The 23,879-nt window shown below is 43.4% G+C and overlaps 3 protein-coding genes across 5 annotated transcripts in view; 1 reads left to right on the top strand and 2 right to left on the bottom strand.

The window, feature by feature from the left end:
• Positions 1-489: 489 nt before the first annotated feature.
• On the bottom strand, positions 490-7,060 carry smim14 (small integral membrane protein 14). The gene is made up of 5 exons (XM_034529076.1): positions 5,813-7,060; positions 4,845-4,941; positions 4,189-4,237; positions 3,924-4,078; positions 490-2,717 (listed from the first exon to the last, which is right to left on the bottom strand). Exons 2-5 carry the CDS (start codon positions 4,917-4,919, stop codon positions 2,679-2,681), a joined length of 318 nt encoding a protein of 105 aa, XP_034384967.1. The 5' UTR covers positions 4,920-4,941; positions 5,813-7,060; the 3' UTR covers positions 490-2,678.
• On the top strand, positions 7,003-11,779 carry ube2kb (ubiquitin-conjugating enzyme E2Kb (UBC1 homolog, yeast)). The gene is made up of 7 exons (XM_034528964.1): positions 7,003-7,312; positions 8,188-8,281; positions 8,385-8,443; positions 8,984-9,066; positions 9,174-9,273; positions 9,351-9,479; positions 10,048-11,779. Exons 1-7 carry the CDS (start codon positions 7,250-7,252, stop codon positions 10,120-10,122), a joined length of 603 nt encoding a protein of 200 aa, XP_034384855.1. The 5' UTR covers positions 7,003-7,249; the 3' UTR covers positions 10,123-11,779.
• Positions 11,780-12,172: 393 nt separating this feature from the next.
• pds5a (PDS5 cohesin associated factor A) overlaps positions 12,173-23,879 on the bottom strand; it is a 24,903-nt gene continuing 13,196 nt past the window's right edge. For 2 of the 3 annotated variants that reach the window (XM_034528540.1, XM_034528629.1), the window contains exons 10-33: positions 23,768-23,862; positions 23,515-23,660; positions 23,065-23,216; positions 22,857-22,970; positions 22,603-22,684; positions 22,456-22,504; positions 22,180-22,319; positions 21,645-21,760; positions 20,754-20,859; positions 20,446-20,606; positions 20,174-20,297; positions 19,864-20,022; positions 19,667-19,735; positions 19,326-19,462; positions 19,040-19,163; positions 18,544-18,748; positions 17,854-17,968; positions 17,584-17,716; positions 17,147-17,266; positions 16,303-16,365; positions 15,939-16,078; positions 15,766-15,853; positions 15,401-15,663; positions 14,348-15,260 (exon numbers count right to left, since the gene is read on the bottom strand). In XM_034528540.1, the coding sequence (XP_034384431.1) occupies positions 14,816-15,260; positions 15,401-15,663; positions 15,766-15,853; positions 15,939-16,078; positions 16,303-16,365; positions 17,147-17,266; positions 17,584-17,716; positions 17,854-17,968; positions 18,544-18,748; positions 19,040-19,163; positions 19,326-19,462; positions 19,667-19,735; positions 19,864-20,022; positions 20,174-20,297; positions 20,446-20,606; positions 20,754-20,859; positions 21,645-21,760; positions 22,180-22,319; positions 22,456-22,504; positions 22,603-22,684; positions 22,857-22,970; positions 23,065-23,216; positions 23,515-23,660; positions 23,768-23,862 (3,346 nt within the window). In that variant the 3' untranslated portion in view covers positions 14,348-14,815. Of the gene's footprint in view, positions 13,185-14,347; positions 15,261-15,400; positions 15,664-15,765; positions 15,854-15,938; positions 16,079-16,302; positions 16,366-17,146; positions 17,267-17,583; positions 17,717-17,853; positions 17,969-18,543; positions 18,749-19,039; positions 19,164-19,325; positions 19,463-19,666; positions 19,736-19,863; positions 20,023-20,173; positions 20,298-20,445; positions 20,607-20,753; positions 20,860-21,644; positions 21,761-22,179; positions 22,320-22,455; positions 22,505-22,602; positions 22,685-22,856; positions 22,971-23,064; positions 23,217-23,514; positions 23,661-23,767; positions 23,863-23,879 lie in introns of those variants that run through there. The other variant, XM_034528719.1, reaches the window with a different exon arrangement.

The raw sequence follows: 23,879 nt of genomic DNA, 5'->3' as shown, positions 1-23,879 counted from the left end.
CACAATCAAATACACGCACACGACTTGGGAACAGTACATTAATAATGCTGATGTGAAGACAGGTGTCTATAAAGTCAAAGTTTGAACAATCCTAAAAAATAAACACAATTTTATATTATAGGATATTGCAGTATTGGGTTGCTACTCCTAATGCATTAACATGCAAGCAGCAGACACTTGATTTATAGATTACAATATTTTGTTTGAATTTAAAATCTGAACAAATCTGGTAAATGCAGTAGAGGGATAAAGACATTTACAAATTATTATTATTATTTTTTTAATGTAGTGGAGTGAAAAATGGCTTAACATTGAAGAATTGTTCTATAATAAATGTTATAGTTACACTTCACTGTGAAAGTGCTTATACTTAATTTATAGACTAATAAAATAAAAAAATAAAAACCCAGGCAGACCGTAAGACTGAATTATTTTCATTTTATTTGTTTTGGGAAAAGTGCATAGTTGAAGCCCTTTTTCTCTTCGACAGAAACAGTGTAAATCAAGGTCTCGTGCAGTACCACGTGGTCCACTTCGACAGCCTAGTTTGGTTTCCCCCTTCATTATATACACCACCTTATGTCTTACTTAACTTTCCCCTGCCACCTCCTGACTCTAGAAAGAAATCTTTTAGAGGGCGTTATTTGCTGATGTTGAAACTAAGAAAAGCTCATACAGATCATATTTAGGTTCTGAACTCTTACACCATGTATATCAAGAAAGATACTTCCATTTTAAGACTAATCCACGTAGGTACTGATATCACGAGTACCCTGGAGAACACAACCTAAGGCCCAGACACGAGTTGACAGGGGCACGACAACGATAAGGTCAGTGACGAGACAATCGGGAAACCCTCCATCATGTACCGCAATCCAACAGACATGTTAAAAAAAACATTCACTTGTTATAATGTTCCATTTTTCTTGAGATTGTAACAAAGTGTTGATTCTCTAGTCACTTTGAGGCTGTATAGTTTGTGGTGCTGTTGTACTGTGTTATGAGTATCCACTCACAATTACAAACACAGTTAAGGGACACGAGACATTCACCACTATATTTGCTCTGTATGAGAGATTTCTATTTTTCTGTTCAATGATTAAACCTTTTTTTAATTTTGATAAATGAATCACTCATTTAGCAGCTCTGTAAATCCTCCACTGCAGATCATTCCCATTTCAAATTAAAAAATATGAACTCAAAATATTGCCGTTCTTTCACAACAGCATTGAGACCAGAGCTTTAACAGTTGGAAACGCAGTTTTCTATCTCCTCTCCTTCAATTTGGTTTGACATCATCATCATCACACACACACATTGTAGAAGTAGAAACTTTCAGTGCTCCAACCAACCACAGGCTTCAGGCCCTCACCGCCACCATTTTCAACACACCTTCATAAGGAAACAACACACCACAACAGTACAAAAATACATGAACATATGATTCTCTGTTACCAACGAGTGAGTATACAATTCAGATTTGTTTAATCTTTTAACCACGAGACAAGTACATGGAATCATCTGGAAATGATTAAAATGCGGGTGCCGAGGATGCTGTTGTCCAACGACCACGCTCACTGCACCCCGTCTGTACGCCTGCAACTCGGCTCATTCCAACCGCGTGAAGTGGGAGCATTTGACCGTCCCTTCTCAACCCGGGAAACAGATCGTCCGAGCTCAGTCGCCGTGGTGCCGATTACTTACAAGAGTCACAAAACCAACGGTCGCCTCAAGGGACCGACACGTTTCCAGAGCTGTAGTTCATAGAACAGACGGGACTATATGCTGGAGAATGTAATCGGACTGAGGCCTGCGCGTCAACACAGAAGATGGACTTGCTGCAATGAAAACCAACGGCTTATTTGTGATCCCAATTCATAGTAGTATTCATCCATATATATTACGTTAATCATTATGCTGGTTTAAATGTGCTATTAAAACATTACTTGCTACGACATCATTACTGGCACCGTTTATAGATTTGTGACTTTGAAGTGGAAAGAGAGGAATGTTTCATTGAGTCTGAAGACTTCGTCTCTCAGCAAGCACTTGAACTATTTAACCCTCCCCACCCCCACCAACACATTCCTTCATTTTCAGCAGTCAACACCAGCACTGAGATCAGGGACCGACTCAGAACGACACCCCGCCTTCTGATTAGAGACTCAGAGCCCAACCGATATATTAACACGCTGATGCTGTCGGACGATATTATCAGTCAAAAATGTCTTCTATGTGTCTGCAGATAATACAAAACAACAACGTTGGCACTTGTTTCTCTGAATTCAAGTTTGTGAACAAGTTTTGTCTTCATGCCTCGTTAATCAAATTCTCATGGCATTTTTCTATACATCTTTGTCAAAAATAGCCAATGCCCAAACCGTTAAAAGTTGTTTGTGTATGTTCTCTTTTTGAAAACGTTTTGATCAATATCCGTTTTTTACATTTTTTTTTAATGACTTTGAAATATCATATCCGTACGGGCCTCATCAATCCGGTAACCGTTGGGCTCCAGTGACAGGAATCGCAGACAAATCTACCCCCAAAACACAGTGGCAATAAAACAGGAAAAAAGCAAGAGAGAACTGAAGGAAGGGGAGATGGCGCCGTCCCTTAGTCACAGTCGCTGGCTGCAGCTCCAGTCAGAGCAGGTGGGTGAGTGCTGGTGCTCTCTGCTGCTAGTCGATGGGTGGTGCTGGAGGCTCTCTTCCAGCGCTCTGCAAACCAGGACAAGGAAATATTGAGTCTTAAGAATAGAGACACCCTGTAATTATACAATTTATAACATGACAATAATAGGTTGGCTTCAAATTTGGACACACAAGACATCAGCAAATGTTCATCTGGTTGCGTACAGCCAGAGGCTGAGTCATTGTCAGAGCATTATATTTATCGATTGCTGCCAGGACGTTATGACAATTTCAAAATCTTTTTTCTTCTGCAAAACACTTTACCCATCCTCATCCTACAATACAGCTCCAGGTCGTATCACGGAATAAACATTTAGTTATCTAATGTTTAGGAGATAATTGCTCATCTTTGCAAAAATATTGACCAAACAATTTCTGCATTTGGTTGGAGTGTGGTCGCTGTACCTTGACTCAGTTGAAAACCATTCAAAAATACACACTGCCATACAAAAACAGAGCCCACTAACTATTATTAGATCACACAAACCCCCCCCCCCCATAAAAGAAGGTTGATACAATAATTCATCCGTGGTCAAGACAGCTGACCTTTAAAGAGCACAGCAAGAAAACCAGACGTTTAACCAATAGGCTGGATTTTATTACAGTAAAGGCACGGGTGTAAATAATACAAATATTGACGTCCGAATTCCATTTATCAACTTTAGTTTCAGGGTCTGGTATTGCTAATGCTGACTTCACTGTCATTGGTAGAGATGTTAGTAACAACAACAGGCAAGTCCAAATGTCTGCTGTGAAAAAGGGCTATAAAAGAATAAAATAGGACGATGCAATGGCAATAACTAAAAAAGAGAAACACAATTAAATAAAAAGGACATGAATAAGATATATATATATCTTATATAAGATATATAAAATAGATAATAATATATGATTGGGGATTTTTTCACTCAGATGGATTTTTTTTTAATAACGTTTCATCTTTGAAAACTTTAACTTAAGCAATTCTAATAACAATTAGCATGCCTTAACTAATAACATTACTTATTTTTATTTTATGGGTTATAGTGTTAATCAAAACGGTAACTTTTCCAATCTCTCTCAGTAAACCACCATAAAAGGCAAACAAGTGTCTTACTCAGTATCTTAAGCTAGTTCACTTCTATGCTGCGATTCACCACACTGCTACCTTGTGGTGAATCGTCATGGTAACCAAAAGGCAGACACCAAAGTGCATAATATCTATTACGTGGTCGCACTGCAATCTATACTGACATTGCGGGGTCCGGCAGGTTTGCCTGTGGGGCGGCTGCCCCTGAGACTAGATGGGCGCAACAGGAATAGGAGCAGAACCAGCACCGCCCATCCCATCAGGACCATGGGGAGGGTCAGGTCCCCGCCTCCGCCGACCGGCCCATTGGGACCCGGCACTGGAAAACAAACGCATCTTTGCACATGTAATCCACACTATGCGTTTCTGATCCCAGAACTCGACACGACACATTATGAAGAACAAAAACACTAATGTGGTCATACATACATTCCTGAGGGCAACCAGTGTCTGTGCAGTAGGACTGAGATTGCCTGAGCTGAGGGAGAAATTACAGAAGGGAACAAAGCAGATTCAATACAAGAGGAGAGGGGGAAAAATAACTCAGATGGCCGACTTGTTCACTCTGGTTACTGCTGTCCTCATCTAGTGTGAGGAAAAAACACAGGAAGTCTACAAACCAAATAACAGACACAAACCTCAAGCTCCTTGTAACATTAGGCACACAATCAAAAATATACTCTACAAAGTTCTTATTTGGACAACACCCTTTTCTCCCCTCCCAATGTTGACCTCTTCTTTTACACGGTCCACTAAAGAGAGCCGGAGAACATTTACAAGCACTGTGCATCGGAGTGACACGTATTAAACGTGGAAATGCTCATTGGCTCTCTGGTTAAACAAGCAGGAACCAGGATGTGCTGGCTCTGTGCCAGTTGGCAGCATGTCCTTTCCTCCTCTCCAGTTGGGACTTTCATTTGCTTACTAGTTTTGACTCCATCGTTGATCTCTCTGCTTCCTCATCTCGAATTCCGCGGGACATTACTCATACTTTGTGTGGCACACCTGGATTCCTTGCTCCTGTGACACAACCCTTTCATAAGCAAGCCACTTAAGTTTTCAAGCGACGTCCAAAGGCCACTCACCAGGTTGATGAGGCGCCTCATGGCATACTCATGGGTGCAGACGCACTCACAGGGGTCAAAGCCTCCCTCCGCCATTTCTCACCAGACAGCGTCCACCCTGGAACAAATAAATTGGCTGATGACTGGTGCTAATTTGCCCTGAATGGGCAAACATTTTATACAATATTGTTATCTTTAAAAAAATATGAATGATTAAACATTTGTACACACTGTAATGTATTGAGATAAGTTGTTTTTTTCCACTGTTCTCTCTTTTTGACCTGCTCTTGGCCCTGTTTTTGTCATGGCGACCTTTCTCGTCTTTTTAGTGTGTGCATAATGTTGACTAACTTGTTTGCACTGCCTACATGTTCAGTGTAGAACCACGGCCACTAAGGAACGAAAACGAACACCATCTTTTGCATTTCTGTTCTGCAAACCTACAAGTATTTGCCATGTCAGCATATATACATCTGCCTGACCGAGTTACCTGTACAGCTCTGGTCAAACGGATATATATATATATATATATATAGCTGGAACACAACAACAAAATCTTCTGAGTAAACGCACGAAACCGCATCTTGACTAAACACACACTTTGCATCGCTTGAGATAGTAAAATAAAAAAGCACGAGCGCGTTATATTTTCCATATATATTTGCCAGGTGGCTGCCTGCATATTTCTGGAATGACGAACAAACGAAGTGGCCGGTTTCATCTCGAGCCTGCTGAAAAGCCACTCAACGGCAGCAACACGCGCTTCTCACATACCAGCACTTACGTTTTACAGTCAGGCTATTAGAATAAGAATGTTACCGGTAATGTTGCTCTCGAACTAATGTAGCCAACGCTAGACTAGCTGCTTGCTAACCAAGACAGCAACAAAAAATCACCGCGTTGACTTTGTGTTCTTTCCCTCTCGACTGTTGAATGAAGAGATGTATCGCGACAGATGTGTCGACAAACGGCACCAAATCACGACTTACCTGAGCTTTGTAGACGGTGAGGAACCGCGTAATGTCTATAAAATGGCCTGGGCTGCACCGCTGTCCCCCCTCTACCTACAGAAAACATCCAGACATGTCAACCTACCGTCTGTGTTTTGTTGGTGCACGTGAGCCAACCAGCGAGTCTTCACGAGACACATCCGGGAACTGCACGCACGTGGCGCTTCGGACGTCTCCCGTTGGTCCAGTCGTTTGATAGACGGGTCTTATGCGCCAATCACGGGAAGATACCATTGCGCCGTATGGATAGTAAACAAACAGTCCGCTGCCTATAGTCGTACAGAGGCAGATGAACCGAGCCCCAACATCTGTACAGTTGTGTAACCAAATATACCGTGATGCAGTGTAACTCGAAAACTGTACTTAAATTGTATGCTGCTTTCTACTTATATTGTAAAACATTGCAGCCTACTTTTACTCCTACACAAACGTCTGGAGTTACTTTGCTTAAATAATAATAATCCAATATTATAATATATAAACTAAGACTTTGACACCAGTAAGATTTGAATATAGGACTTTTCCTTGAAATAGTTCTTGTTTTAAAGATACTTCCTACACTACTGCAACAACACATCAATAATTAATTAAATTAGATGAAAAAAGTGTATTACATTAAAACTGTACATTTCGCCCATCACGTGTAACATGTGCATATTAATTAGCCTACCATAGATAGTGTTGATATTAGTGTAGTAAAAAAGTACAACATTTCCAACATTGGCTTAACCCAAATACTTGTCACTGAGGGCAGAACCTAACAGCTTCCTCCTCTTACTTTTATGTCACCTATTTATAAGCCACGTAAACGAAAGCAACTTTAATGGAAGTCGATACCGAAGCCATGAAAGCAATTGGACTGTCAGTAAGCAGTGATAGCAGTTGAAGAGTAAAAAAGAAAAGAAGAAAAAAAAGTGTTGAATCCAACAGCTCTCTTACTTGTAAATGTTGCTCAAAACCCCTGTGGGTGAATAAAAGGTGCTATTCCAGTGCTGGAAAATAGACATCACATGTTTTTCAAACGTGCCCTTTCAGGACATTTCTCCTCATGTGCGGAACACAACACAAACCCATGAAGCAGAGCTCATTAATGAAACTTCCAGTTTCTACTCCATTTAGCTGCACACAATCTATTTATATACCTGTGTTTGTGTGCGTGCGTGCACTGTATGTTCTGGACTGACGGACGCGGTGTACTGGTGGGCAGTCGACGGCGACTGTCTAAAGTGGTGATAGGTGAAAGTGAAAGGAGAAGAGCTCCGTAACTGAACAGCACCAGAGCGAGACCCCCCACCCCCCACACGCACACACACACATAACACGCGCGCGCATACACGCGCACACACACACAGAGGGAGAGAGAGAGCGAGGCCCTGGGTCTGGCTTTGAGGCAGCAGCAGTTCAGCAGACACAGCCATGGCTAACATCGCGGTCCAAAGGATCAAGCGGGAGTTCAAAGAAGTTCTCAAAAGCGAAGAGGTGCGGTAACGTTTCAGGCTATTTTGGTTTATTGTCTCACTTCGATTCAGCTTCTTGTTGTTGTTACTGTTTTAACTGAACTAATTAAAAACACAAGTGTCTGTAGCCGTTATGGCAGACACCAACATTACCTAACGTCAGGTCCCAGTCCCGTGTTGCTGTAGGTCAGGCCTACACAGGAGAACTTCAGCTAGCGTTAGCTCGATTTCAGCCGAACCGACCCTGTTGTCAGGTGGGTGTGTTCAGGAAACACCGTGGATTCAGCTCCGCCAACTGACAAGCCAACTGTTTTTAATAACTTGTGCCGCGTACCTGTGGGTACCGACGTAACGAAGATAAAAAATACCTTTTATGAACAATACACCCCTCATAAAAAAGGCACCGTGGGTGTTTACTAACGACAGTTAGCCACTGGCTCTCCGAGTTAGCAGCTCTTAGCTTGCTAACGGAAACGATATTTTGACATCTCCACCTCAGTTAGCATTAGCCTATGGTCTTCATGAATAACCTTCACCAACTTATCATTTCTTTTTTTAGACGTTGGTTTTTAATAGGGGAGGATTTAAGTCGTTTAGAGTATGTATTCTGTCATTCTATCGCCTGTCAAGTCTTGTTATTGTGGGTTTGTAGTTATGACAACTTTTGCTAGCTTGGCTCCAGCGGAGCGCCGTCTACGCTGCTGACGTATTTAAATGTCCGAAGCGGCTCTTGTTGAACTCCGTAACAAACTTCCAAGTGCAGTAACCGCTCTAACGCGTGTTTGTAAAAGTATGTGCTTCACCACTTGACAGACGTGTCGAGACACGGCACCCCGGGTGAGTACTGCGAATGCTGCGGAGCGACGGAGTAACGTTTCCTTCTCGTTTGTCCCGTAGACGAGTAAAAACCAGATCAAAGTAGATTTGGTGGATGAGAACTTCACGGAGCTGAGGGGGGAGATTGCGGGTCCTCCCGATACACCGTATGAAGGTATTGTCACAGACCTTCATCACAATGACCGGACAACATATCTGCCAAGACACTAATGTTGGTTTATTATGCTGAAACATTTTCTTTTTCATTTCTTTCCAAGGTGGCAGATTTCAGCTTGAAATAAAAATCCCAGAAACCTATCCTTTTAACCCTCCAAAGGTACGCGCTTTCAGTTGCTCCCATCTAAATACTTGCTGTATGTTCTGTACCCCTTTCTCTCACATCCGAGTGCTTTTACATGCACACTGCCATCCTGGTTTGGTCAACACATTCTGCTTTCAACAAACTTGAATACGCTCTTAATCCTGTTTTAAAGAGCACAGGTATGAAATCCTTTATCAGTGATTTCACGGAGCAGTCGATAAATATGGTGACACAATAAAGTTCCTCAATAAGTTGAGTTTAAGGATAAAATAAGACTGTTTTTGGCCAACTTTTCTACCTCATCACATTGCTGCAATTCATATAACACCCCAATATTGCCAGAATCTAGTTGTGCTCATTGATTTGTAACATTGCTAACGAGGGCCTTAAAGACAGCTACCGAGACAAATGGTATGACAGAAGCTACCCATGATCAAAACAAAGACTTTAGGGCCAGGATGAAAGTGTGCGCGACCCCCCCCCTCCTCCCCCCCTCCTCCAACTCCAACCTTTTTTATCCAGGTAACACCTGTCTTTTTTTTTAATTTTTTTAAGGTACGGTTCATCAGTAAGATCTGGCACCCTAATATCAGTTCTGTGACGGGAGCAATATGTCTGGACATTTTAAAAGACCAGTGGTGAGTAAGACGCATCTGAACCTCCCCCCCCCCCCCCCCTTCCCTTACTGCATGTTCCGGTGTGCGTCCCCCGTTTCAAACGCACTCTGCGTATCTGTCTCACCCAGGGCCGCTGCCATGACCCTGCGGACGGTGCTGTTGTCTCTACAGGCTTTGCTCGCCGCGGCAGAACCAGATGATCCACAGGACGCCGTAGTGGCTAACCAGGTGAGAAGGATGCCCCTCGCTGTACCTTTACCGCTTGGACATCTAACCCTCACTGAACTTTCTGTCTGCGTCCTCAGTACAAGCAGAACCCGGAGATGTTCAAACAGACTGCGAGGCTGTGGTCTCATGTCTATGCAGGCGCTCCCGTCTCCAGTGCCGACTACAACCGCAAAATAGACAAACTCTGTTCGATGGGCTTTGATAAGGTCAGAATCCCTTTTTGTTCTACCATCACATTCATGTATATTGTCAGCACGGTGTGGGTCAAGAGAGTGAAACTGAAAGTTAGCTGCTTTAATAGATCACTTGATTCTTCGTTGAGTAGCTTTTTTTTTTTTTCAGCAATTGTGGCAAAGATTTTCTTGTTCCAGCTTCTCTCAAAGTAAATACTGTATGGTTGGACGAACCAAGACATTGGAATACTCAAATATGATTGGCATTATTTTTGCCTGAATTCTGATATTTCATATAGACAAAACAAAAAAAATAGACTGCAATAGTCTTCATAGCCAAATTGTTAATTGCTGCCTTAGTTGGCAACATTGTCAGGCAACAGGGTTTGTGCAGTTTCATTCATGTAAATTATTATTATTATATTAGTAAAGTATTTACTCTTCACAAACCACAAATCATAGCTAACATAAAAAAAGAAAAGCTGCTCAGAAGTCAGACATTTAATGTTCATAATAGCATACTATAAAATCATTCTTTCACTTAACTCGATCCTACAATAATTTTAAATTAAATTTCTCCCCCCCCCCCCCCTGCTCACAGAATGCAGTAATAGCAGCCTTGTCTTCAAAATCCTGGGATGTGGAAACGGCAACAGAGCTGCTCCTCAGCAACTGAGGCAACGCAGCCAGGTGTGAGGAACCCCACCTCCCCAGCATCCATTCCACCATTGCCTTTTCTTACACCCCTCAGTCCACGGCAGTCTGAGCCTCTTCTTATAACAAGTTTGTTTGCTACAAACGCAACGCTGGTAGCGCCACCATCGCCAATCTGCACACCGCCCCGTTGCCTGCCTGACCCCCATCTGTCCATTACGCCTTCTTTTCTGACAGACTTAAAATGTGTGTCCTTGTTATAAGCTACCCAAACACTCACTCATCTTGTATTCCACGCCCTTCATTCACATTAGCGCCAACAATTTTGTTCCTTAATATCGCAAAGAATCAACTAACTGCCTTTGGCCTGCTGGGTTTTCAGGGTAAAATGTGAAGGAAATCCAGCATTCTGCTCCTCCCAGTACAACAAAGTCCGCCTCCGGCAACCAGTTGGACTTTCTCAGATAATTCTCTTCCAGACATTTAATACCGTAAAAGGTGTAGCTGGATTATATTAACTCGACTGGATAGTGTTCATTGAGCGGTGTAATGTTAAAAAAAAAAAAAATCATATCACAGATGCTGCATTACCCTGCAGTTTTCTTTTTCCGTCTATAGAATTAGAAAACATTACACATACTCTGCGCATAAGGAAAATGTTAACTGTAAATAGATGCGTGTAAATTTGAAAATACATGGGGGATATACTGTTTTTTCTTCTTTCTTACATGGCATTGTAAAACAAATTATTTTAAATACAAACTATGCCTAGTTTACAATTATATGGGGGAAGATATTTTTTTATGCTTTTGAGATCTATGAGCAATCCCTCTGAAATGGCCGGTTGTTTATTTCTTATTTTTTTCTTGCTTAAGATTATTGCTCAGCCAAAGTCCAGCCCCGATAAGGGACGGTCTGTTCAGGCCCCTGAAGGACACCACATGCCACCTCGTTTTCTTGTTTTCCTTTCTTGTCCTCGCATGATCTGTGCTGCCTTTTTATTTTTATTTGGCCAAACGATGTGGTGATGTGAGGGTTCTGTTCGATCCGACATCCCTTCAGACTCGTGCAACTGGCAAGACATTCCCCCCTCAACCTGTGGAAAGAGACACCTGGGAGCGCCGCCCTGCATGCCACTGAAGCGTGCGCACAGTTAAGCAGAACGTCTGTCAGGAACAGAAGGCTTTTCTGTCGAGTGTGTTGCCGGAAAGCTCTCTTCTTCTGCTCCGGACAGATTCACCCAATAACCAACAGGAAACGTACCTCTAGAAGAAATGAGTGACCGAGTTTGCAATGCTGTGTTTAATTTATTTTTTAAAACAAATTTCTGAGCGACCACGTTACGTTCAGCCGCGGATTAAGGATCTTCTCGGGCCGCTTCAGTCCTGATGCGGCTCATTAAGAGTGGGAGCTTCGTCACTAAATCACCGATCCACTCCCAATGGCGCTCGGATCAAAACCATCGGCCACATGTGTACAGGTGACGTCCCCAAACACGCTTTACTACACAGCCAAATAAAATACTCATCGAGGTCCTTGAATGATGTCTGACGTGCCGTTAGAGGCCGAGACTCCTCTGAAGCAGATGGCAGGCCCACAGTGTTATTCAGACATTTTTGATTTGTGGTACACGGATGTAAAGAAATGTTAGGGAAGTGGGGTGACGACAAATCCTCACATGCAGCCTTTAAAAAGAGAAAGAAACCCCATCTCCCCCACCAACACGGTGGTATATTGCAGTACTGCATGGAGTTTTCCTGCTCCCTCTCCACCCACTGAAGACAGTTTCCAGCCCCGCACCCACCAAAAAGGTGTACTCCATCTCCTTGACTTGTGAATAGTCCAGAGCTGTCTCGTTATCACAAGAGTGCACCGTTGATGGCTGGATCTATATTTTGTAAAAAGAAAGGACATACACGGAAGAGCCCCCCCCTCCCCGGTTTTCTCACCATGTACAATATTGCATGATGATGAAGCATTTAAAAAATAAATTAGGCTGTCGCACCTCAGTTTCTCCTTTTGGATCAAGACTTATTGTCCTCTCGTTTCCTTGGAAGTGAGCATCAGCAGTATAAAAAGCATGGTTATTTATTGTGACAGTGTCATGTTTCTTTGATTAAAAAAAGAAAAGGAAAAAAAAGTGGAAACTCACGTTTGGTTCTTGGCTTCTGATACCTGCGCTCCATAGACACGTTGATCAAAACAAACACTGGTAACATCTAAAAGATTGAAAAAAATACTAATTTTCTAAAAGAGTTAAATATGATTTGAGAAGAGGCATACTTTAACTACATTTTTAAAAAAAGTTATCAAAACAACCTGCGAGGTTCTCACTCACTCGATGCTCAACAGTAGGCCGTACGGTACCCAGAAAACTTGACAATAGTACAAAAAAAATATATTTCATTGCCAAAGATGACCAAAAACCTGAACATGTACTTTTATAGTAATATATGCATTCCAAGGTGAAGTAGGGCTTCATACTTCAGCGGTAAAAAAAATCTCTTAAATGCACAACACTTATGCTATGATGTTCCCGTAGTTACCATTTGTCTTGGATATTGAAAGCTGCAGGTGGACAAAATACAACTGTTTAATGAAGAAGAAAAACGGTGAGCTCAAAAGGAAAACTGTTCAACAGACACGGAGGAAGAGGTCAGGAGACATTCAGGAGGAGGTTTTTGATTTTTTTCCCAGGGAATTTAATAAGCAACGATCATAACCAGATTAAAACGTTTGTAAAATGTCCATCCTGTTTTTGTTTTTCTTAAAAATAGCTCCACAAAAGAAGCAAAGAGCAACAAACACAAAGGCAAAAAAATAACATTTTTTTTCTTCTTTTTCTCTTTAGTAAGACCTACATACAATGAGCTTCAATTGACTTATATAAGGTATTTAAAACCTTCTAGGATGTCAGTGGTTTGTGTGTCTGTCTGTGTGTGTGTACATGTGTGTGTGTTTTAAGAAAGGTCCATAATGTGTCCAGGAAAGCTTTAGTCAGGAGCGTGTACGTGGGGCTGGGGAGGAAGAGTCTGGCCCAATTCTCTACAGTCTTGGTTTCACCTTCGCCGGTTTCCTCTTTACCTGAAAGACAACAAAGTTCAGAGTCAGCCACCAACACTCTTCTCCGCTGGCTGACAGATTTACACAGCGAAGACTACCGTATTTTCCACACTATAAGGCGCACTTAAAAGCCTTTAATTTTCTCAAAAAAACGACAGTGCGCCTTATAATCCGGAGCGCCTTATATATGGATTAATTCTGGTTGTGCTTACTGACCTCGAAAGCGATTTTGTGTGGTACACGGCGTCAAAATGTTTTAGTATGACTTTGGTAAACTACAAAGCCGCACCGCTTGCAGCATACAGTGTGTGTATAAGGACCCCAAATGGCACCTGTCAAGAGATACGCTTACGACGCGGACTTCAAACTCGAGGCTATCAGTCACGCAGTAGAACATGGGAATAGAGCCGCTGCGAGAGAATTCAACATTAATGAATCAATGGTACGGAAGTGGAGGAAGCAAGAAGATGACCTGCACCACGTAAAGAAGACCACACAGAGTTTCCGAGGGAACAAAGCGAGATGGCCACAGTTAGAGGACAACATTGAACAGTGGGTTATTGAACAGAGCAGCTGGTAGAAGCGTCTCTACAGTCTCTATTCGACTGAAGGCAACAGCGTTAGCCCGGGACATGAATATCAATGACTTTCGAGGCGTTCCTTCTTGGTGCTTTCGTTTTATGAAAAGACGTAATCTCTCCATCTGCGCACAAACTTTTTTCCCCCGTGTTACAACTGAACAAGGTTGGGAGTTATTGTGAATACGCTCATTAACGTTTGAACAATGTTGAGTTATTGTGAACACGTTTAATAAAGTTTGACTGACTGACTGTTTTGTTTCGCTTAATGCGCCTTATATATGAAAAAAAGATAGAAAATAGACCATTACGGTACTACTAAATCCATCTGCTGGACATTAATTCTGTTCAGGAAGCGAATGTATTGATCGGTATAAGGCCATGTATACAACCTATTTATGAAAATCAACGCGTAAAATAAAAAGTGAAAAGTGCACCGATGTTCACTCTCTTCATCTGGGAGCGCTCCACCTGTATTCATAACATGGGGTCAATTTGTTGTCTTAGATTTTTCCATGTGGGTCCTGATGATGCAGGGTGACATTGCAAAAACTTTCCAATCAACGAGTTACCCGTCAGTCTGTATAACTCCTCTTGATTTGTGTGTTTTTTTTTTAAAGGTGATCTGAATGAAGCAAACTACAAGTGTGAAAGCTCCCCTAAGATAAAGGAGACTGCCTTTTATAAGCTACCGAATAACGTGGATACAAGATCAACAATCACTGTGATGATTTGGTTTGTGTGTTATGTGCAGTGACGAACACCACACACACACAGACGACAGACGCAAACTGAACTTCCTCTAGTCTCTTCGCCACACCTAAAGACTGTTTCAACGGGAATTACGTTGCTAGGCAACAGCTTGGGTCCACGTTTACTTCCCGTCAGCTTTTACGTTATTTGCAAAACACCACAAACCGGAAATAAACAGGGACGCTTTGGGAATGTTTACCAGGACACACCGAAACGGTCTGGAGCAGGGGTCGGCAACCTTTTCGATATGAAGGGACGCTTTTAAATGTTCTTGTTAATCAGTGTGATACATCAACATTAAAGTAAATATTAAATTTGACTCTAAATCTCCCAACCGATCTGTAATTTAATTCCATCCATAAAAGGCAACAGGACATTGTAATTAAGACGTCTACCCCCGATCGAGACAGTCCTGTATAGACCGGCAGCAGGATGAACTGCGTTTACAGATACTCCTGGACTAAACCAACTCACTGCCAGCCCACTGTTGGGCTCTCCCTGCCTTCCAGGAGGAGCTCCCTTCCTTGCAGATTTGGTATCTCCCTGGCTACATGCGTCGGACCAGGCTGCACGGCTGCTCTGGCCCCGTGTGAGGGTGCGTCTCTCCACGTCCTTCCTGCCACAGAGAGGGCCCTCTGGGCTGGACTCCAGCTCTATCTCAGTCTCTCCCTCGCTGCCCAGGAGAAGGGCCCCTGTCCCTACAGCACTCCCTGTCTCTTCTCCAGGCTCCAACTTTCCCTCTTTCCCATCGCTCAAATACAGCCACCTGAAGAAAAAGAAAGTCAATTTCCTATTTCACCATTTATCTGCCAAAGCTACGATACACTAAGTTACCCCCGTTAATTCCATTTGAAGTCACGTTCTGTCACACGTTTCCTCTTTCCCCCGACTTTCTTCTCCGCTCACCTCTGCAAGTCAATCTGTCTCTTCGTCCCTTCGTCGTTCTGCTGCTGCTGTTTCGACATCTTGATGTTGATTGACTCTGCTGACAGGTTGGAGTTGGAGTTGGGGTCGGCCGCCCTCTTCCTGCCCTTGCCCGCGCCGGTCGGCGGCGGCGCTCCCTCTTTTTCGGCGGGAGCAGCTGCGGCGGTTTTGGCCGGACGGCCGCGGCGCTTGACGGGCGACACCTCCGTCTCGTCGTCGGGGGTCACGTTCTGAGTTGCCTCGTCCTGAGGAGGGGGACGGAGGGGACAGCTCGGTCAAGATAACCACTTAGTGGGACACTAAGCAGACAGTTGGAACAGACATGAGGTTGTCCCCACTGCGCTCACCTTACTCCCTTCTTCGTTCTTGATGACTGGGTTCTCGTTGTTTTCCTGTGCTCGGCTCTCGGATGACTCCGTGGCGGCGATGCTGTTACTACAAGACACGATTGGAAAGTTGAATAACGCCTTTTCCTTGGTGTGTTGGTGTGTGTGTGTGTGTGTGTGTGTTGCGTCTGTACCTGTTCTTGTTGATAGCCGAGGAGCTCAATAGGGAGGAGTTGGTGCTACTGGCCGTGTCTGAGGTGGTCTTGGTGAAGATCCTCCTCCCTGGTACCGTCAGAGGCTTGTTCACAGCTCCCAACACTGGGGCTGGTTTAGGCTGAATGAAGAAAGGGGGGCACAAACGGTATTAGACTGGTAAGCATTGGTGTGTGTGTGTGATATATATATATATATATATATATAAAATACAGATGTTTCTGAACTGGTGATAGCATGACAACTAAATATTAAAAGCCAAAGAAGAAAGTAGTGTTTATGTATTCTGCACCTCCTTCAAATTAAACTACAGCGTTAAGCATTATTAACTTTTATGTGGATTACCTTTCCAGAGAGCAACATTTGTCTCATATCTGTCGATAGATACTCTTTATCGTTTTTGAAGTCCTGTGGAAATAAATCACGGCAGAAAACTTTGATTAGCATGAACTGCTACAGCACAAAGGTCATGACTTTTCTTTTTTTAATGTGAAAAAAGTGGGCTGTGCATATGTATCTACCACTGAGCAGAAAAAAAACATTCTTAAGGTTTCCCCATACCATATTCAGAGCATTAATATAGAAGCAAACAACTATCGTTGGAAATATATAGTGTCTACTTGAGAAGAGAATAAAGTCACTGTGTGTTTGTGTTGTGCCATCAGAGCGTCTCTGTGCTTTATTTAAATAGCCGGGCCGGCCGTACAAAGCGGAGCTCAGATCCGGTCTACTCGCTCGCCGTGACGTTTTATCAGAATAAAAAAGTCCCAAAAAATCATTTACAGTGTTGCCACCCTTTTGATTTAGTACCTGTGAAGTCATTTTACAATCACACGTCATAGACTATATGTTTGATTAATAACCAGCCAACATGTCCTCTTGTGCAGAGCAGCAACTTGTGGAGGGAAAGAGTAAACATGATCAGCCTGCATCATAGTTGTCTGTGTGTTTAATACATTTGCTATAATATTAATTTCCCACAAATTAGATTTGGCATGTAAGCAGTCGCATGTACGCAACCAGCTCTAAGTATAGTCATCAGTTATACATTTGGTTTTCTCTGCGGCATCCATGAATGTTGCATTGCTGCCATCTACTGACACAGATGTCTCTGCATGCATTTGTGCATCGTGTTAGACGAGTTATGTGACTTGACATTTGTTGGGTTAATACTGTGTGTGTGTATTGCCTTGTCCTGTAGGATGAAGAACTTGGAGGGTAGGACGGGGTCTTTCGGAGAGTCCAGGTGACACGCCGTGCTCTTGTTGGCGATAACGAAGAGAGCGACATCACAGACAATATACAGCTTCTGTAACCACGGCAACATGAGACAGTTAGAATTGTTTGATAATTGGGTGACTCGGCCCACAGTTCCCGGCTTCTAGCCTCACTACTTTGTCTGCCTTCCACGTAATGATCCAATAGATTTAAAAACATTAAGACAATTACTCCTAAAAGCGTCATGTTTATGAAGAAATGAAAACGGTTTGGTTTCAAGAGATGCTTGTCACGCGTATTGGAAGAATTGTATTTATTTTCTTTTTTTCCCTTTTGCGATTGAGTGGGATTATTTCTGCTGCTTGTTGTTGTTGTTGTTGTTGTTGTTGGGTAAGCATGTCAACGTACCTCATTGGCTTTTGCATCATCGGGACACTGTGCATCCTTGGACTGTTTGATGTTCTCTACCATCTTCCTTAGAAAAGCATGACTGTTATTCTCATTCTTGGTCATCAGCACTTCCAGCATGAACCACAGACACCTACGCACAGAAGCACAATAAACATCACCACTGAGATCTTAATAGCCTTATAAGTCATGACTCGACTCAACATACATATTCTCAGCTACATTCATAAATAGTTTACGACAAAGTCATAATAGTATGTCCACACTCACTCTTTAATGTCTTTGAGCTGTTCATATTCATGTGGTTTTGTGAAGTCTGGGTCGTGGGCCAGCAAGTGGATCATATAGGGAACGACATACTCGGGGAGGAGGGAGACGAGTTTTTCTGTGGGAAGAAAATACTAAATGTTAATGTCTGTAAAAGGGTTATCATCTATCTGGTTCAACATATTGCATAACGGTTGGTGTATCGATTAAAAAACAACTGCAACAGAGTGCAATGAAGACAGACTTAATAAATGTCAGAAATTAAGATTAAGATGGCAGCAGATGAAAACATCAGATCCGTGTGGGGCGAAGAAGAGACGGTGGCCTTCCTGAAGTAAGTGTACATGAAATAAACTTAAATGCTATACTTCTACGACGTTGGTTTGAGGTTTGACCGGCGGCCTTTTTGCACTTCGTTCTTCAGCATTGGTTTCATGGCACCCGCAAATCTTGCGCCAAACACGGACGTCATCTATATCCATCCCACTCCCAATATTTGCACAAGAGCATTGGCTCAAAACGGGCATTCATTTGCATTTTCTTTGGAAGATTTGGTTTGCTGTTAAGCTTTGTGCTAAATTTGGATGGAAACGTGGCTTATGTGACCTTTCAAATGCTGTTCAATAAAGCGCACAGTGAAAACAGCACGTAATCACAGAGCACATGAAAAACATCCATTGGTTGAACACTGACCCTGAGCGAGTGGGTTTTGTTTGATGAACTCCCTCCGGACGGAGATGTTTTTGAGGAGGCACTGTCGGGCGTGTGCGCGGCGCTCCTTCACCGGGTCTTTGGCGCACAGGGCGAAGACGGCGAGATATTCCAGGGGCAGCATCAGTTTGACGAGAGCCAGGTGCAACTTCTGAGCGAAGATCTGACGAACCTGGTAGCACTCGTCCTGTAAGTCGGAGGGAACAGACTCGGTTGACACAACTCAATCACACAAGCGAGTAAAGCAGAATGACCAGGAGAGACTAATGAGAATGAACATTGTGTAGATTGCAACAGGCCTTTTCCACACAGACATTCAAAGAATGTCTCTATTCTAAAAATCAGGACGAAGCAGCTCAAAGGAATTCAGCCAATAAATAATTTGATCATTTATACCCAGGCTTCCCATACGGTCACATGCCAAAATGTCTTCTGCTAAAGCGGCCTTTAAACGGGCGACGTAAAGGTTGAGACTGACGTTGATAACGAGGCCGCAGAGCTGAAACTGTTCGGGTGTGATGATGTCATGGTAACAGGGCTCCTGAGCCAACTTCATGATGGCTCCACCTGCAGCCAGCCTCAGACGGGACATGTCCGACTTGCTGTGAGGAGAAAGCAATAACAAAAGCGGAAGAACTTTAGCAAAAGAAAATCCATTTAATTTACCTCTGAATCCGTAATAAATGATTCAACCCCTCCCCCCCCCCCCCCAAGCGACAACGTAGTCCCTCCAACAGCTGAGACATTCGAGCCCATCGAGTCACCTGATCTTCTTCTGCTCTGTGAGGTCGCCCTCGCTGACCAGCATGGCTGACAGCAGGCGCAGGGTGGAGTTCGCCGACTTTGACTGGTTGTTCTTCATTCCTAGTAACCAGCGCACGAGCAGCTTGATGGCCTGCACCTGTGGGGAACAGGAGGAGCACCATTGATGAGGCAAAGCAAGGTCCCGGAATCCTTCAAACACACCATCCGTTTATATTGCACAAGCTTTAAGGACGATTCAAATCTTTGTCGTCGACGCAAGATCGTGTTTGTGCACAAATTAAAATGACAAAAATATATAATTTGACAAGAAATGAAATGCTAAAGAGGCGTTGGCTCTTACCTTAGCTAGGACCTCAGGTGAAACTTCCTCATCAGTGGTCCACAGCTTCCCATTCTTGTTTCCCACCGACTGGAGACATAAAGACACTTTAGTCACACTCTTTTCTAAACTGGGTGTGTTTTAGCTGAAAGTTCTATTTTTATAAACAAAAAAAAAAAAAGAAGTGAGCAACCGTTCACTCGCTCAAATCCACACACCCGGTCATTCATGAGCAAGTCCTTGACAATGAAGTTGGCCACGATGGACTTCATTGGCGAAGCGAACTGATCTGGGGCCAGCATGGAGATGTGGCCCAGGGACACAAGGGGAGTGATGAGCTGCTCCGGGACGTCTGCGTTCAGACTACGTGACAGAGGCTGGGGGGGCAGAGACGAAAAAAGAAAGATCACATAAGAGAAAATCATCAACAATTCAAGGTAAAATAAATAAAACCATACTAAACCGTTGTCTATTTGTAATACAACGTGCATCCCTGCAAACCAGTTATTTAGAAAAAGGCTCCCGTACCTCAAAGATCTGTGCCAGCTGCACTTCCTTGTTGTTGAAGATAGCGTGGATGCAGTGGACGGCCTGCTTGGCCTGGTGAGGCGTTCCCCGCTTGGCTTTCTGATGCAGGACAGGAATCAGAGTCCTGGTGGACCAAACCGACATTAGGAACATTTACTAACGGTGCGTGGCTAATACAAGTGTGGACCCTTCGCCTGTCGATTCCTAAAGCAACGGACTACTGTCCAGCAAAAATGTTGACCGCTTTGAGTATGAAGTCATTTTTCTCTTACGATCGGATCTGTTGGAGCTCTGTCTCGATCTTCTGCCCCGTGTTTCTGAATATCTGGATGGCTGCCTCCGCCACTTTCTCGTCCTCCATCTTCAAACACTGCAGCAGAGACTCGTAGGTTTCTGCGGAGTGGAACGCTGTGGGGTGCGTGAACGATAAGACCTAGAAGGAGAGCAGGGATGATTCACTTTGTTACAATAATAATAATGAACAATCCGGAACAGTATTTTCTAAGTTAAAGCCACCGTTTCACTACTAATGACTAATTTGACAAACTGTTGTATATCACAGTACGTCCATGTTGTGTACCTTGAGGAGCTCCAGGCCGGAGCGGATGGCTGCATCAGGGGTAACGCCCTCCTCGTCGTCGTCCGCTGTTCCCTCAATGGACTTGTTCAGCAGCTTCACCAGAGCACTAAGAAAAAACAAATAATAATTCATTCAAATAATCTAAATGGGATTAACATCACACCGACGCCCCTTTGGATATTTTAGGACAACATATTAGCACGAAATCTAACCGGCAGAAACTGTTACACTGCCTAACCAAATACACACGTTCCCCTCTTACCTCTGGTGCTATATCAATCTAGATTGTTTTGGTGCGAGTTGCCTAGTTGTGGAGATATCAGCCGTAGAGGTGTCTGCCTTCTCTCCAATATTATGAGACTATGACACTCGGCTTGTGGTGCTCAAAGTGGAAAAAAAACATTCAAATACATTTGAAAAACAGGATTTTCTCTTTGCAGAAATCCCAACCTGGTTACTGAAGATACAAATGTGCAAAAATGCTCACAATAAAGTCTGTGGGTGAGCACTGGAAGTCAGTTCAGTATGTGCGTTTCTCTTTCTTATGGTGTTTTTCCATGAAGCAGAAGGGGTTAAACCCGTTCCCTGCCTGAGGCCCGCGGGTACCTCTCACCACCACTAGGTGTCTCAGTGAATGAGAAAAGCCTGTTCATGGTGTTACACAATGACAGAGACCCAGATAGTACATGGAGATCTGTATCACTGAGATAGGAAGTGCTGGCAACAAAATAATAAATACAACTTAAATCTGACTTAACAGGATTTAAAATCCTTCGTCAATTTTAATCTAAATGTAGACTCGACTTGAACATGTTCCTATATTTTTGTTCTGTTGTGAAACTTAAAAAATAAACAGGACCCAAGTTCAGCATGTCGGGATGTTTTTCTGACCTGATGGCCTCAGAGTCGATGTGGACGGGGGCGATGCGCTCCAGCAGGAACTTGACCATCTCCAGGAATGGGTTGGTGGGCTGTTTGGGGAACGTCAACTTCCGGGTGATCTCCCTCTGCGTAAAAAAAAACACCGTTAATACCAACATTAATGGATTCCTGCTAATATATCCGCATGCACATTTACCAGGTTTGTATTACTAAATCTTGGACAACCAACCAAAACGTGTGCTCCTATTTGTTTTATATTTAATTCACTATTGATCTGGAGGTCTTTAACAATAATGTGACGGTAACTGATTCCTATTATTAAAAACATAATTTAAAACACAGGTTTGCTCTGTTATGGTAAACCAGGGATCAAGTATTGATTAGGTGTTGATTTATAGCATGACATCTCCTTTGAGTGGTTGCACCTTGAAACAAACCACTTTCAGTCACTAACGTCACAATGAACAACAACATGGTCTTTAGGGATATGAAGCTACCTCGAGTGATTTGTGACCGCTATAGCAGAACTATGTATTCCTCTCACCACACAGATCTCCGCCTGTTTGCAGGAGCATGTCGGGCTGATGAGCATCTCCAGCTGGACTCGGAGCTTCTCGTCTTCGCCCAGAACCTGATTGAACTTCTTCATGAAGTCCTGGGCTTTTCCAGCGTCTGGCAGATTCTCTGAAAAACATAAAGATGAGTTAAAAATCGCAAAGTCAATGAAATTAGGCCAAATTAACCTTGACCATCTGGAAGATATGACAAGAGCGTGCGGATTGAAAGCATACTGTATGCGTTTGTGTGGTTTCCAACTCACTGGCTATACTCATCAGCTTCCCGAACATGGCCGTGTTATTGGGCTCGGACTATCGGGGGGAAAGAGAGAGAGAAAGATGTCAGATATGGTTTGCATCAAAAGACATGGGGGGTGGTCAGCTCTGTATGTAAATAAGTGTCAACACACCACTGGCAGCTTGTGGAGGTCAAGCAGTTCTTTGACAAGGCTTCTGAGCATGTTCTGACACTTCCACATCTCATTCAGGGCCCTAGAAGCAAAGAGAGAGGAGGTGAGATGTGACAAAAGAACAGGTGGGGTGGGCGATCAATGTGCAGTCTGTGTGATATTAGTGTTTGTTTGCATTTTTTAAAAAGGCATTTATAGTATGTATAAATAAAAACAAGTATTCATGTGTTGGAGATCTTGCAGGTTTTACTAACTTGACAGCATTTGTGTCCAGGCAGGCATACAGGTAGTACAGACACTTCATCTTCTCCTCCGTGTCAAGACTGTGAGGGACCATGTACTGAGCGAAGATCTTTTCGACTAATAACCTGAAGAGAAAGGGAGAATAAAGGACAATAAATTCACTGCACTAATAAACCTGAATGTCAATTAAAACTACATGGCGGTGTGTAATATGCTCACTTGTCGTCAATGCTGTTCTGATAGTAGATGTGCAGCAGTTTGTCTTTGATCCAGCTGATCTTCAGGGCGGACTCCTTCCCGGCCTCGTGGTGCAGACAGTACTTCTTAAAAAGCTGGGCGAGGCCCATCATGGCTTCCTTACGCACACGCCACTAGCGGGAGGGAGGAAAGGTTTAAATGCAGATGAGCAAAGTCAATTTTAAAAGCGGGGGAAAAAAAACAGTTGTCATAAGCAAATGAAAACTTTGAGAACATTAATGTGGGCGAGATGTCTCCAAAGTCAACGACTGCTCATCAACTGACTGAATGAACACAATACTTTCAATGCTATAATAATTTGAAAGCCAAATCGATGCATCCACCTGCTTCTACGACTACCCAGAATGCTTCCCGATTCAGTCACGCCTTATGACAACATCGGCACCACTCAAGTGTGCACAATGGTCTCACCCTCTTGTCTAAGGTCCTCTCTCGTACAAAGCCCAACAGCTGGTCATTGACCAGGTTGAGGTCCTTCTTCCCCGCGTTGATGATGGTGACAATGACATCGTGGCGGATGGCTTCCTCTGGGTCGTGCGAACGCACCTTCAAATACTCTAAATGAGGAGAAAGACACAACGGCCTGTGATGAAAAGTACTGAATTGAGAGGGCCAGGGGAGGATGAGGGAGAAAAAGACGGTGAGTTGGGGAACACAAACACACCCGTCAGGTCTTTGGCCAGGTCTGGGTGGTTCATGAGGCAGTGGCTGGCAAACTTAACACACTCTAGCCGGACGGGAACATGGATGTCATTGAACCTAGAGGGGAAAAAAAA

The sequence above is a fragment of the Cyclopterus lumpus genome, chromosome 1, assembly GCF_009769545.1.
Source record: "Cyclopterus lumpus isolate fCycLum1 chromosome 1, fCycLum1.pri, whole genome shotgun sequence".
Classification (NCBI taxonomy): Eukaryota; Metazoa; Chordata; class Actinopteri; order Perciformes; family Cyclopteridae; genus Cyclopterus; species Cyclopterus lumpus.
Note: the sequence above shows the minus strand (reverse complement) of the source record. Positions and strands in the feature narration are given on the sequence as shown.